Genomic DNA, 12,177 nt, shown 5'->3' with positions numbered 1-12,177 from the left:
GCTGAGGGAGGGTCACCGCCGTCTAATGCTCCCCCCACCCGAGTCACCGCCGCCACCCACCTTCTACCTGGTCGGGCCCTCGCTCCACTATTGAAACAGCGAGGGTCCGGGAACGCAGCACTGAGCTCTGCTGAGCTGCCGACATCGCCCTTCCTTCTTCTTCTCTGCCTCTGTCCCGCCCTCGACGACGTTACGTCACATGAGGGCGGGACAGGCAGAGAAGAAGGAAGGCCGACGTCGGCAGCTCAGCAGAGCTCAGTGCAGCGTTCCCGGACCCTCGCTGTTTCAATAGCGGAGCGAGGGCCCGGCCGGGTGGAAGGTGGGTGGTGACGGCTCGGTGGGGGGGGGGGGGGGGGCGCGCGAACTCTGAGGGGGAGGGGCAGCGGCGAGCCTTTCAACCCCCCCCCTTCCTATAATAGCCCGTTTTTACGGGCTCAAAGTCTAGTAGTCCTATAAATTATGAGAAACACCAGCTGAAAAGTGATTTCTCACATTCCTAGGGCAGGTGTTATGGTATATAGGTCAAATTCCTGATAGACTTTCTTGAATGAGCAATATCGTTCAGAACTAATTTAAACTCAGTAAGTTCAACAATATAACAATTGCAAATCCAATCCTAGAATGGCTGTACAAAAATGGTAAAGGCCTCATCAATCAAGGTTTAGCACTATTGCTTGTAACTGGAAAGTTTTCATGATTAAAATGATACACTTGAATGCATCTAATAATTTTCATCTTTTTAAGACATTTTTTTTCTTATTGTGCCTTTCTAGTGTGTTGGGCACCACATATCTGTTTTTGAGCCTGCAGTTTAAATGTTTTCCCCAAACAGCAGGCATATTATCGAAGCAAGTAGGAGACATACTACATGATATACACAATTTCATTCTTTATCAAAAGGTACTAGCAGAGGAACCTCAGAAAGGCAGCTGGCACATCAAGTACAATGTATTGCAAAAGCCTGCACAGTCAATTCAGATATTCACAATTTCAGTTCAAACTTGAGAAGGAAACAGCAAATGAATAAGTGAAATCTTGTATCTTACTATTCATCTGCATTTGGAAATAAGCCTCATTACTTTTAGCGATCCCTCATACTGTGCATACACAGGCCTCTTGTACTGCTTCTAGGTGAAAGCAAATCATGGACTAGGATTGCTCTTGATGTAACTGTCAAACACACAGCTTTCCTTTAGTCCATATCTGAGCACATTTTATGCCAAGCATGTGATATTAGGTCAGACTTGTAGCTGAAATCATTCCTTCAGTCAGATTTGTCCTTCTTTTTTCCAGTCAAGGGTACTTTACTTGAGACAGCAGTTCCGATCGCACTAACACCACCAGTGACAGCAGAGACGCCTCCTTTCACAAGGCCCACTCCCATGGCAGGTACAGATGTAACAGCTGTTTTGGTCACCTCAAAACTTTTCCCTCCAATCCATGCTACACCTCCAATGGTGGCTCCCACAGCTCCTTTGGTTATGCTGAAGATGCCACCAGTTACACGAGAAAGCATTCCAGGCTGTTGCTGAGGATGGTCTTTCAGGACATCTAATGCATAAAATAAGAATGCACTCCTGTCAGTATCTGACATCAGAAGAAATGGAAGGTTTAACTGCTAACATTACTAAATGCTAGGGTGGAAAATACAGCAACTTGTAAAAGTCTTCCCACAGGAAATCAGTCCAAGAGCTCAAAGTATTTTGCATACACTTTCGGTTTGTGGACTTCTCCTGCAACATACAGCCTTATTTTGATTAGCAAAGTTCATGTATATACCATATCCCTGATGCAGGTGACTGCAGAAACATGGCTGGGTACACATTTTGAATAATTTATCTTTGCCATACCAGGATCCAAGTTTTTCTCTCATCTCTTGGTTATCTCATGACCAGGACTATTTGTTGGTTTACTTTGTAAGTGCCATGCCCTTCTTTATCTGAAACCCTTTTTATATTTTTCACATTCTGCTGTTTATGAAATATAATTCAGAATTAAAGTAGGATTGTCACTGATTTACACAATATACTCTACACCATGCTTTCAACTTTCTCCTGGAGGACCACCCTAGCTAATTGGGTTTTCAGGATTACCACTACTAATATGCATCTCAGGAATATTCACTGCAACAATCCTGAAAACCTAAGTGTTCCTCAAGGAGAGATTAGAGAAGAAATGCTCTACACTTTCAATATGAAAGAATGATAAAAATATGACAATAGCTCCATGCCCGATAGCTACCCTAACACTACGACCTAACTTGCATTGCTGCAGAAGCTCATCTAAGGAGTGGTTGCACTCCCTTGTGCGCCTCCATTGGCTGCCCCTTTGACTCTTCCTTGGGTTGCTGTTTGTTTCTAATGTGATTGACCTCTGTTCTTGCAATGTCGTCTCATGAAAAAACAACAACAAAAAAACTAATCTGTTAATTTTCAACAGATGAATTGGGTCTTCAAAATGGTGGACATTATATATGATGCGATCTTGGAACACAATATCATATATACAAGCTAAGTTTCCACAAACAGCATGCCAAAAGTCTGAAGATTGGTTTTATTATGGCCACAGCATAGTAACATTCATTATCTGCCATCATTTGCTATGTTCAACTAAACCGAGAACAAAAGACAGAATTCTGTCAAAGGATTTCCCTACTAACACTACACAGACACAATGTGTTCTAGGACAGAATGGAAGTTTGCTTCACCTTTATCCAGTGTTTACTGTATGTATACATTAAATTACATACTTTCAGGGGGCTCTTCTTGAAGGTAGGAGGGAACTTCTTCCAGCTTGTTTGAAGAGTTCATGGTGCCTAAAAATAAAGACTAGGTGTTACATTCAGATTGTCTTATGCTACACAAGAATGTGGATATTCTTGATCCATCATATACATGTCAACTCCCCCCTCCCCCCAAGGACACATTTGTGGGGCTTGGTTGTAAAAAAACAAAAAATTGGAGTTGATCAAGTTCAACCCTCTTCAATATAATTGACTAAAGAAAGGTTGGTAGTTGATCCAGAGGTAAACCAAAAAACGTTACATCATTTCAGTTGTTCTCAGTCTGGTGATAAAGTGAAAGCCGAGGGTAATAAATACTGTAAATTCTATCAAAAAGTGAGCATGTCTTTGGCATGGTGATGTCTGCAGCTGAGGCCCTAAGTCAAAGCAAGATGATATAAAATTTTGCTGTGAGATTTAAAAGAAATGCAACAAAATTTCTTTAAACATTTGAGCACAACCAAGAAATAGCACTTTCCTATAGCAATAGCTATTGCCATGCTATGTCACTCCTTGTATCAGTGATATAACTAATATTCAAAATTTCTCTGCCTCCCGTCTGTTGGTATGCTAATACAACCCACTGGTGTGGACCGGTCTGGCAGCATGATAACAAATGGAGTTAACGTTACAGGTATTTCAACCTTGGTTTTGACGGTTCTTAGCCCGCTGCTTTAACAACTAGGCCACTCTTCCACTTATTTGACATTGACATCTAGATGTTCTTTCTTGGCCATCTTAGTTTGAGGTAGTAGTAGAACACCCCTCCCCCAAACCTTCTTTTCTTCTCCCCACATTATTATTATTTATTGCATTTGTATCCCACCTTATCCCACCTCTTTGCAGGCTCAAAGTGGCTTACAATACATCATGAGTAGTGGAAGAATGTTAGTAAAATAAACATTTAGTATTACATGATCTTGGTAGCATGATGATAAAAGCAAAGTATTAGTATACAAGCAGATGTTAAGAAACAGTTCTGAAGTTAGATAGGCGAGTTGTGCATATTCACATGGGTTGATCTTTTTGATATGCTCTATCAAAAAGATGGGTCTTCAGTAATATGCGGAAGTTCGTTCTTTCGTGGATCGATTTCAAGCTGCGCAGCAGTGCGTTCCATAACTGTGTGCTCAGGTAGGTGAAGTTTGACGCATGCATTAGTTTGTATTTCATTCCTTTGCAACTGGGGAAGTGCAGATCAAGGAATGTGCGGGATGATCTTTTGGCATTCCTAGGTGGTAGGTCTATTAGGTCAGACATGTAAGCTGGTGCGTCTCCATGGATAATTTTCTCTATTTCTGTGAATAGATCCCTCTTCATATCACCCATGAAAAACATGCATTGTATTTTTACACGTATAGGACTAAATTCTATATATAAAGCCCGAAAAAACCCCATCAGAACTGAAAATATTTCCATCTAGGTATATTCTGTAAACTGCGCCTAGATTTTGGCATGGTTTATAGAATACGCCTAGCTGATTTATAAAATATGCCTAGCAGCCATGCCGGCACCTAAGTCCAGGCACATCCATTTACGCCAAGTAAAACTTGGCGCTGAGTAGGTGTATTCTATAGATTTTCGGAATGCCTACAGTCTGGGTGGCGGAACCAGTGGTGGGAGGCGGAGCTAGTGCTGGGCAGACTTCTACGGTCTGTGCCCTGAAAATGACAGATACAAATCAAGGTAAGGTATACACAAAAAGTAGCACATATGAGTTTATCTTGTTGGGCAGACTGGATGGACCACGCAGGTCTTTTTCTGCCGTCATCTACTATGTTACTCTGTTACTATGTCTGCCCATGGCCATGCCCCCTTTTTGGCAGTGCCATAAGAATTTGCAGACACCACTTTACAGACTACGTCTAGCAAGCTGTGCACGTAAATTCTAATTAATGCCAATCAGTTTCAATTGCTTAAGTGTCAATTAAAGCTGATTAGCTTGTTAGGTAATACAATTGCATATTTTTACTGCTCTGATTGCTTATGTTTGACTTATTCTTGCTGGACACTGTTTGAATTCCTTCAAAAGGAAGTAAATAAATCCTAAGAATAAAGCAGGTGGTGCTGTATCTGAAGGTGGTTCTGGAGGCGGTGGAGGGTGTGTGAGAGTGAAGCTGGTGCTGGTGGTGGGTGTGTGACAGTGAAGGTAGTTCTGGTTCTGGAGGAAGTGGAGGGTGTGTGACAGAGTGTAGGTGGTGCTGGTTCTGAAGGCGGTGGAGGGTGTGTGACAGAGTGAAGGTAGTTCTGGTTCTGGAGGCGGTGGAGGGTGTGTGACAGAGTGAAGGTGGTTCTGAAGGCGGTGGAGGGTGTGTGACAGAGTGAAGGTGGTTCTGGTTCTGGAAGCGGTGAAGGGTGTGAGAGAGTGAAGGTGGTTCTGGTGGCGGTGGAGGGTGTGTGACAGAGTGAAGCTGGTGCTGGTTCTGGAGGGTGTGTGACATTGACGATGGTGCTGGTTCTGGAGGTGGTGGAGTGTGTGTGACAGAGTGAAAGTGGTTCTGGTTCTGGAGGCTGTGTGACAGACTGAAGGTGGTTCTGGAGGGTGTGTGACAGAGTGATTCTGGTGCTGGTTCTGGAGGGTGTATGACGAGTGATGCTGGTGCTGGTTCTGGTGGTGTGTGTGTGACAGTGAAGGTAGTTCTGGTTCTGGAGAAAGTGGAGGGTGTGAGACAGAGTGAAGGTGGTTCTGGTTCTGGAGGGTGTGTGACAGAGTGAAGGTGGTTCTGGAGGCGGTGGAGGGTGTGTGACAGAGTGAAGGTGGTTCTGGAGGGTGTGTGACAGAGTGAAGGTGGTTCTGGTTCTGGAGGTGGTGGAGGGTGTGTGACAGAGTGAATCTGGTTCTGGAGGCGGTGGAGGGTGTGTGATAGAGTGAAGGTGGTGCTGGTTCTGGAGGGTGTGTGACAAGAGTGAAGCTGGTTCTGGAGGGTGTGTGACAGTGAAGCTGGTTCTGGTGGGTGTGTGAGAGTGAAGCTGGTTCTGGAGGGTGTGTGTGAGTGAAGATGGTGCTGGTTCTGGTGGAGGGTGTATGACAAGAGTGAAGCTGGTTCTGGAGGGTGTGTGAGAGTGAAGGTGGTGCTGGTGGTGAAGGGTGTGTGACAGAGTGAAGGTGGTTCTGGTTCTGGAGGGTGTGTCGGAGTGAAGGTGGTGCTGGTGGTGAAGGGTGTGTGACAGTGAAGGTGGTTCTGGTGGTGGAGCGTGTGTGAGAGTGAAGCTGGTTCTGGTGGGTGTGTGACAGAGTGAAGCTGGTGCTGGTTCTAGAGGGTGTGTGAGAGTGACTGTGGTGCTGGTTCTGGAGGGTGTGTCACAAGAGTGAAGCTGGTTCTGGAGGCGGTGGAGGGTGTGTGAGAGTGAAGGTGGTTCTGGTGGTGAAGGGTGTGTGACAGAGTGAAGGTGGTTCTGGTGGTGGAGCGTGTGTGAGAGTGAAGCTGGTTCTGGTGGGTGTGTGACAGAGTGAAGCTGGTGCTGGTTCTAGAGGGTGTGTGAGAGTGACTGTGGTGCTGGTTCTGGAGGGTGTGTCACAAGAGTGAAGCTGGTTCTGGAGGCGGTGGAGGGTGTGTGAGAGTGAAGGTGGTTCTGGAGGGTGTGTGACAGAGTGAAGGTGGTGCTGGTTCTGGAGGGTGTGTGACAGAGTGAAGGTGGAGCTGGTTCTGGAGGGTGTGAGACACAGTAAAGGTGGTTCTAGAGGGTATGTGACAGAGTGAAGGTGGTTCTGGTGGCGGTGGAGGGTGTGTGACAGAGTGAAGCTGGTTCTGGAGGGTGTGTGATAGTGAAGCTGGTTCTGGTGGGTGTGTGACAGAGTGAAGCTGGTTCTGGAGGGTGTGTGATAGTGAAGCTGGTTCTGGTGGGTGTGTGACAGAGTAAAGGTGGTTCTGGTTCTGGAGGGTGTGTGTCAGAGTGAAGCTGGTGCTGGTTCTGGAGGGTGTGTGACAGAGTAAAGGTGGTTCTGGTTCTGGAGGGTGTGTGTCAGAGTAAAGGTGGTTCTGGAGGGTGTGTGTGAGTGAAGCTGGTGCTGGTTCTGGAGGGTGTGTGTGAGTGAAGCTGGTGCTGGTTCTGGAGGGTGTGTGACAAGAGTGAAGCTGGTTCTGGAGGGTGTGTGGGAGTGAAGGTGGTTCTGGAGGTGGTGGAGCGTGTGTGCGAGTGAAGCTGGTTCTGGAGGGTGTGTGACAGAGTAAAGGTGGTTCTGGTTCTGGAGGGTGTGTGACAGAGTAAAGGTGGTTCTGGTTCTGGAGGGTGTGTGTCAGAGTGAAGCTGGTGCTGGTTCTGGAGGGTGTGTGTCAGAGTGAAGGTGGTTCTGGTTCTGGTGGAGGGTGTGTGACAAGAGTGAAGGTGGAGCTGGTTCTGGAGGGTGTGAGACACAGTAAAGGTGGTTCTAGAGGGTATGTGACAGAGTGAAGGTGGTTCTGGTGGCGGTGGAGGGTGTGTGACAGAGTGAAGCTGGTTCTGGAGGGTGTGTGATAGTGAAGCTGGTTCTGGTGGGTGTGTGACAGAGTGAAGCTGGTTCTGGAGGGTGTGTGACAAGAGTGAAGGTGGAGCTGGTTCTGGAGGGTGTGAGACACAGTAAAGGTGGTTCTAGAGGGTATGTGACAGAGTGAAGGTGGTTCTGGTGGCGGTGGAGGGTGTGTGACAGAGTGAAGCTGGTTCTGGAGGGTGTGTGATAGTGAAGCTGGTTCTGGTGGGTGTGTGACAGAGTGAAGCTGGTTCTGGAGGGTGTGTGTGAGTGAAGATGGTGCTGGTTCTGGTGGAGGGTGTGTGAGAGAGTGAAGCTGGTGCTGGTTCTGGAGGGTGTGTGTCAAAGTGAAGCTGGTTCTGGGTGTGTGTGCGAGTGACTGTGGTGCTGGTTCTGGAGGGTGTGTGTGAGTGAAGCTGGTTCTGGAGGGTGTGTGGGAGTGAAGGTGGTTCTGGAGGTGGTGGAGCGTGTGTGCGAGTGAAGCTGGTTCTGGAGGGTGTGTGACAGAGTAAAGGTGGTTCTGGTTCTGGAGGGTGTGTGACAGAGTAAAGGTGGTTCTGGAGGGTGTGTGTCAGAGTGAAGCTGGTGCTGGTTCTGGAGGGTGTGTGACAGAGTAAAGGTGGTTCTGGTTCTGGAGGGTGTGTGTCAGAGTAAAGGTGGTTCTGGTTCTGGAGGGTGTGTGTGAGTGAAGCTGGTGCTGGTTCTGGAGGGTGTGTGTGAGTGAAGCTGGTGCTGGTTCTGGAGGGTGTGTGACAAGAGTGAAGCTGGTTCTGGAGGGTGTGTGGGAGTGAAGGTGGTTCTGGAGGTGGTGGAGCGTGTGTGCGAGTGAAGCTGGTTCTGGAGGGTGTGTGACAGAGTAAAGGTGGTTCTGGTTCTGGAGGGTGTGTGTCAGAGTGAAGCTGGTGCTGGTTCTGGAGGGTGTGTGTCAGAGTGAAGGTGGTGCGTGTTCTGGAGGGTGTGTGACAGAGTAAAGGTGGTGCGTGTTCTGGAGGGTGTGTGACAGAGTGAAGGTGGTGCTGGTTCTGGAGGGTGTGTGACAAGAGTGAAGCTGGTTCTAGAGGGTGTGTGACAGAGTGGTGTTGGTTCTGGAGGGTGTGAGACAGAGTGAAGGTGGTGCGTGTTCTGGAGGGTGTGTGACAGAGTGAAGGTGGTTCTGGAGGCGGTGGAGGGTGTGTGACAGAGTGAAGGTGGTTCTGGAGGCGGTGGAGGGTGTGTGACAGAGTGAAGGTGGTGCTGGTTCTGGAGGGTGTGTGACAGAGTAAAGGTGGTTCTGGTTCTGGAGGCGGTGGAGGGTGTGTGAAAGTGAAGCTGGTTCTGGAGGGTGTGTGACAGAGTGAAGGTGGTTCTGGTTCTGGTGGAGGGTGTGTGACAGAGTGAAGGTGGTGCTGGTTCTGGAGGCGGTGGAGGGTGTGTGAAAGTGAAGCTGGTTCTAGAGGGTGTGAGACAGAGTGAAGGTGGTTCTGGTTCTGGTGGAGGGTGTGTGACAGAGTGAAGGTGGTTCTGGTTCTGGAGGCGGTGGAGGGTGTGTGAAAGTGAAGCTGGTTCTGGAGGGTGTGTGACAGAGTGAAGGTGGTTCTGGTTCTGGTGGAGGGTGTGTGACAGAGTGAAGGTGGTGCTGGTTCTGGAGGCGGTGGAGGGTGTGTGAAAGTGAAGCTGGTTCTAGAGGGTGTGTGACAGAGTGGTGTTGGTTCTGGAGGGTGTGAGACAGAGTGAAGGTGGTGCGTGTTCTGGAGGGTGTGTGACAGAGTGAAGGTGGTTCTGGAGGCGGTGGAGGGTGTGTGACAGAGTGAAGGTGGTTCTGGTTCTGGAGGGTGTGTGACAGAGTGAAGGTGGTTCTGGAGGCGGTGGAGGGTGTGTGACAGAGTGAAGGTGGTTCTGGAGGCGGTGGAGGGTGTGTGACAGAGTGAAGGTGGTGCTGGTTCTGGAGGGTGTGTGACAGAGTAAAGGTGGTTCTGGTTCTGGAGGCGGTGGAGGGTGTGTGAAAGTGAAGCTGGTTCTGGAGGGTGTGTGACAGAGTGAAGGTGGTTCTGGTTCTGGTGGAGGGTGTGTGACAGAGTGAAGGTGGTGCTGGTTCTGGAGGCGGTGGAGGGTGTGTGAAAGTGAAGCTGGTTCTAGAGGGTGTGAGACAGAGTGAAGGTGGTTCTGGTTCTGGTGGAGGGTGTGTGACAGAGTGAAGGTGGTTCTGGTTCTGGAGGCGGTGGAGGGTGTGTGAAAGTGAAGCTGGTTCTGGAGGGTGTGTGACAGAGTGAAGGTGGTTCTGGTTCTGGTGGAGGGTGTGTGACAGAGTGAAGGTGGTGCTGGTTCTGGAGGCGGTGGAGGGTGTGTGAAAGTGAAGCTGGTTCTAGAGGGTGTGAGACAGAGTGAAGGTGGTTCTGGTTCTGGTGGAGGGTGTGTGTGAGAGTGGTTCTGGAGGGTGTGTGACAGAGTGAAGGTGGTGCTGGTTCTGGAGGGTGTGTGACAAGAGTAAAGGTGGTGCGTGTTCTGGAGGGTGTGTGACAGAGTGAAGGTGGTTCTGGAGGCGGTGGAGGGTGTGTGACAGAGTGAAGGTGGTTCTGGTTCTGGAGGGTGTGTGACAGAGTGAAGGTGGTTCTGGAGGCGGTGGAGGGTGTGTGACAGAGTGAAGGTGGTTCTGGAGGCGGTGGAGGGTGTGTGACAGAGTGAAGGTGGTGCTGGTTCTGGAGGCGGTGGAGGGTGTGTGAAAGTGAAGCTGGTTCTGGAGGGTGTGTGACAGAGTGAAGGTGGTTCTGGTTCTGGTGGAGGGTGTGTGACAGAGTGAAGGTGGTGCTGGTTCTGGAGGCGGTGGAGGGTGTGTGAAAGTGAAGCTGGTTCTAGAGGGTGTGTGACAGAGTGGTGTTGGTTCTGGAGGGTGTGAGACAGAGTGAAGGTGGTGCGTGTTCTGGAGGGTGTGTGACAGAGTGAAGGTGGTTCTGGAGGCGGTGGAGGGTGTGTGACAGAGTGAAGGTGGTTCTGGTTCTGGAGGGTGTGTGACAGAGTGAAGGTGGTTCTGGAGGCGGTGGAGGGTGTGTGACAGAGTGAAGGTGGTTCTGGAGGCGGTGGAGGGTGTGTGACAGAGTGAAGGTGGTGCTGGTTCTGGAGGGTGTGTGACAGAGTAAAGGTGGTTCTGGTTCTGGAGGCGGTGGAGGGTGTGTGAAAGTGAAGCTGGTTCTGGAGGGTGTGTGACAGAGTGAAGGTGGTTCTGGTTCTGGTGGAGGGTGTGTGACAGAGTGAAGGTGGTGCTGGTTCTGGAGGCGGTGGAGGGTGTGTGAAAGTGAAGCTGGTTCTAGAGGGTGTGAGACAGAGTGAAGGTGGTTCTGGTTCTGGTGGAGGGTGTGTGACAGAGTGAAGGTGGTTCTGGTTCTGGAGGCGGTGGAGGGTGTGTGAAAGTGAAGCTGGTTCTGGAGGGTGTGTGACAGAGTGAAGGTGGTTCTGGTTCTGGTGGAGGGTGTGTGACAGAGTGAAGGTGGTGCTGGTTCTGGAGGCGGTGGAGGGTGTGTGAAAGTGAAGCTGGTTCTAGAGGGTGTGAGACAGAGTGAAGGTGGTTCTGGTTCTGGTGGAGGGTGTGTGTGAGAGTGGTTCTGGAGGGTGTGTGACAGAGTGAAGGTGGTGCTGGTTCTGGAGGGTGTGTGACAAGAGTAAAGGTGGTGCGTGTTCTGGAGGGTGTGTGACAGAGTGAAGGTGGTTCTGGAGGCGGTGGAGGGTGTGTGACAGAGTGAAGGTGGTTCTGGTTCTGGAGGGTGTGTGACAGAGTGAAGGTGGTTCTGGAGGCGGTGGAGGGTGTGTGACAGAGTGAAGGTGGTTCTGGAGGCGGTGGAGGGTGTGTGACAGAGTGAAGGTGGTGCTGGTTCTGGAGGCGGTGGAGGGTGTGTGAAAGTGAAGCTGGTTCTGGAGGGTGTGTGACAGAGTGAAGGTGGTTCTGGTTCTGGTGGAGGGTGTGAGAAGAGTGAAGCTGGTGCTGGTTTCGAATGAACCCAGTTGCGGTTCGGCTGCTCCACCAGTCTCGCGCTCTTTGTGCATCGCTGGAGCTGTGGGAATGATGGAACCGAGCGGTTCTGGGTCTCGGGGGTTCTTGTTCTGCTTTTCCTCAGACTCACCTGCTGGACGTTGTTACCGGTACCGGCCAGCTCAGGGTTTGCAGGTGGTATCGCTGGGTTCTGCTGCCCCCACCTCTCACAGCCGGTTCCGAGGCAGCAACGAGCGCCCCGTTAACTGTAACGACGAAATCCCAGCACCGCGGCAGCTGCCGACGTGGCGCCTCCTACGTCACTCCCGCGCAGCCAATCAGAGGGTAGGAAGAAGGCGGACGTAGTTGGCGGCGCGTGCTGTTAAATACATTTGTAAGCGCACGCGCCGCCGGAGGTGCTGCTTTGTGAGAAGGCGCTAAAGTTGCTCTTGATGCACGAGCCCGGAGTTCCCACCTTGCAACCTGCACGTGACGCACCGTTCGCACATACTAGAACAAGGTGCCAAAATAAGGGCATCTGGGACTGTTAATGCACAGTTTACATAAAGTGCGACGACTTGCAGTAACTGTGCACTTTGCCCACACTCTGTCCATGTGGTACATGATCCATCTTCAAACTACACAGCATCAACATTTCACCCATAGCCCAAGTATTGGCATTTGCACATATGACTACACAAACCCCCATATATGCCATTATTCTGGTTGTTTGCATGGCCTCTTCATTTGTACAATTACCCTTTTAGTATGCACTAACAGTTAATATAGATCTTAGCAGTTAGGAAGTAATTCAATAACTGTGCCTAGAAATAGCAGCACAGATGCACTTCATTGGTGCATTTTCTATAGGTGCCTACTTTCCTGTATAAAATACTATTACGAACACTTATAGAAGCCACAGAGCTGGTGTAAATGTCTGCACCTATGTTGTGGAAGTATGTGCATAACTAACTTTTTGTGCATAAGTTATGTGCATGTCTGCCCTGC

At 49.6% G+C, this 12,177-nt stretch overlaps 1 protein-coding gene across 1 annotated transcript; it reads right to left on the bottom strand.

Annotated features, from left to right (window-relative positions):
* Positions 1-874: 874 nt before the first annotated feature.
* On the bottom strand, positions 875-11,502 carry TMEM263 (transmembrane protein 263). The gene is made up of 3 exons (XM_030214353.1): positions 11,321-11,502; positions 2,750-2,815; positions 875-1,551 (listed from the first exon to the last, which is right to left on the bottom strand). Exons 2-3 carry the CDS (start codon positions 2,808-2,810, stop codon positions 1,265-1,267), a joined length of 348 nt encoding a protein of 115 aa, XP_030070213.1. The 5' UTR covers positions 2,811-2,815; positions 11,321-11,502; the 3' UTR covers positions 875-1,264.
* Between the last annotated feature and the right edge of the window lie 675 nt (positions 11,503-12,177).

The sequence above is a fragment of the Microcaecilia unicolor genome, chromosome 9 (assembly GCF_901765095.1).
Source record: "Microcaecilia unicolor chromosome 9, aMicUni1.1, whole genome shotgun sequence".
In the NCBI taxonomy this organism is placed as follows: domain Eukaryota; kingdom Metazoa; phylum Chordata; class Amphibia; order Gymnophiona; family Siphonopidae; genus Microcaecilia; species Microcaecilia unicolor.
This window is presented reverse-complemented; position numbering and strand designations above follow the sequence as displayed.